We start from the raw sequence: 2,337 nt of genomic DNA, 5'->3' as shown, positions 1-2,337 counted from the left end.
GGGGGGTTCTGGAGCCCGTCTGGGTGCAGGGCACTGGAATGTCCTGGAGCCCCCCGAGGGCCAGGCGTGGGGTCTCCCGAGGGTCGGGCCGGAGTCTCCGTAGTCTTCTGAGGGCCAGGCTCGGGGTCGCCTCCCAACCGGGTGTCTTCTGAAAGCCGGGGTCCCCTCAGGGCGGGGCGGGGGTTCCCGGGGTCCCCTTGAGGCCAGAGCGGCACCCCCGGGGTCCCAGGCCCTCTTCCTACCTATGCCGGGCGCCACATAGACGAAGTAGAGCAGCGAGGACGAGAGCGAGAAGAAGAAGAGCGCGGCGAGCAGCGAGCGGCGCGGCAGCCGCAGCAGCCCCCGGCGGACGCGCATGCTGCAGCCAGGCGGCCGCTCGAGGGCCGGGCCGGGCCTGCTCCCGCCGCTCTCCGTGCGCCGCCTCCTGGGCCGCCGCCGCCGCCGCCGCCTGGGCCTCGGCCACCTCCCGGGCCTCGCCGGCCGCCGCTCGCCGCCGCCTCGCCGCTCCGAGCCGCCGGGCACCGTCGCAAAAGACCCGGGCGCGCGCGCTCACAGAGCGATCCCCTGTTTGGCCCCCGCGGCGGCGCAGTGGCCCGCAGGGAAAGTCGCCAAATGGCGACAGCCCCTCTACCGGCGCGGCCACCGCCCTGGCTTTTGGGGAACGTCGCTCAAGTGCCCGTCGGTCCGCTCTTGGACGCCCCCAACCTGGGAGCCCAGGGGCAGGATGCAATGTCTGACTCGGCTGGCCACCCACTGCGACAGAAGAGCAGGGATTGTAGGCATGAGGGCTCGGTATACACCTCCATTCATTCATTCATTCATTCATTCATTCAGTTCACCATTTATTGAAAGCCAGACATATGCCAGACACCGTTCTTGGCGCTGGGGATGCTACATAGAACAAAACAGACAAAATCTCTGTCTTCTTGAACATAACATTCAAATGGGAGGAGAAAAAGAAACAAATCAGTTCAAAATGTCAGGTACTGATAAGTGATATGAATTCAATAAAACAGGAGAATATGTTTGAGGCAGACTAATGTGGTCAGGGAAGGCCTCACTGAGGGGTGACATAAAACAGTGAACATCAGATGCAAAGGTCCTGAGGTTAAAAAGCCTGATCTGACCCCAGCTTAACTCAAGGTCAGCATGGATACAATCCAGTGGGGCAGGGAGAGCTACAGGGATGAGGTGGTAGCTCTGGGCAGGTTCCATATCCCAAAGATTCCTAAGGAGCTTAATGATAACAGTTATCAATATGAAGACTTGCCCTTGAGAGACACCGGGCCTTACCTACCTCATTAAATCACCCCAACAGGCCTGAGATGTGTGCTCTTATTATTCCTATTGTACAGCTGAGGAAACTGAGGCTCCTAGATGGAGAAGTAATCCACCCAAGCCTTGCAATAAGGGCTTAAATAAAAAATGACCTGTCTCCCAAGGCACCCTTGACCACTAGGTTGTACGTGCCTCAGCATTCCATCTGAACCCTAATTTCCATCCTGCAGACAAATCGGTACCCTGCTCTGTAGGATAGTGTGCGGCCATATCCAAAACAATGGTTTAAGATCAGCCCCAGGCCAGAAGACCTCTGATGGCAGTAGGCAGTAACTAGAGACTCAGGTGAGGGCCAATAGAACCTGCCTCAGCCTCAACTCAAGAAGTTGCCAGCTGAACTGGGGAGGCAAGTGTCCCCTTGGAATGCCATAGCAGTCAGGAGAAGAAAGGACTTTGCAGGGATTCTGTGAGAACCAGCAATAATCCTGCTTTGTATTCCTGAAGTGATTTATCTTTTTATGGTGTTTCTTTTGACTCTTTAAATTCGGGCTCTAGAGCCAGACTGTCCTGGTTCCTTGTTCCTGTTCATTGTTCCCTGTTCCTGTCTCTTCCATTCTTAGCTGAGTGAGCTTAAACAAGTTACTTAACCTCTTGGCCTCTCAGTAAAATGGCATGTATTATTAGTAATGACTGCATCGGGTTGTTGTGAGAATTTGAGTAATACATGCACATAGGCTCTCAGCTGACCAACACCCCTGGGAAATGGAATGGGAGAGAAGAGGCTTAAACAACAAAAAAGAAAAGCAAATAATTTTGACTCAGACAGATGTGAGTTCAAATCTTAGCTTGGTCTCAACTGGCTGTGTGACCTTGAGCAAGTCACTTCACCCTCTGAGCTTCTATTCATTACCTGTGAAATGGGCCCAGTGTTGCCTACCCCATAGGGATGTGATGCAGAGTAAGTGAGATAGCAGAGGTGAGGCCTTAGACCAGAAATCTCAAACTAGCTGGAATAATCTGACCTGCCACTACTTTTGTTTGGACCATACAATGGCCCCC

General features: G+C 54.5%; 1 protein-coding gene across 1 annotated transcript in view; it reads right to left on the bottom strand.

The window, feature by feature from the left end:
• The window catches only part of B4GALT5 (beta-1,4-galactosyltransferase 5), a 79,464-nt gene extending 79,080 nt beyond the window's left edge, over positions 1–384 (bottom strand). Inside the window, exon 1 of the mRNA XM_007446391.1 lies at positions 243–384. Coding sequence (XP_007446453.1) covers positions 243–357 — 115 coding nt within the window. The 5' untranslated portion in view covers positions 358–384. The remainder of the gene's footprint in view (positions 1–242) is intronic.
• Between the last annotated feature and the right edge of the window lie 1,953 nt (positions 385–2,337).

This window comes from Lipotes vexillifer, unplaced genomic scaffold (assembly GCF_000442215.2).
Source record: "Lipotes vexillifer unplaced genomic scaffold, Lipotes_vexillifer_v1.1 scaffold251, whole genome shotgun sequence".
NCBI classification, from domain to species: domain Eukaryota; kingdom Metazoa; phylum Chordata; class Mammalia; order Artiodactyla; family Lipotidae; genus Lipotes; species Lipotes vexillifer.
This window is presented reverse-complemented; position numbering and strand designations above follow the sequence as displayed.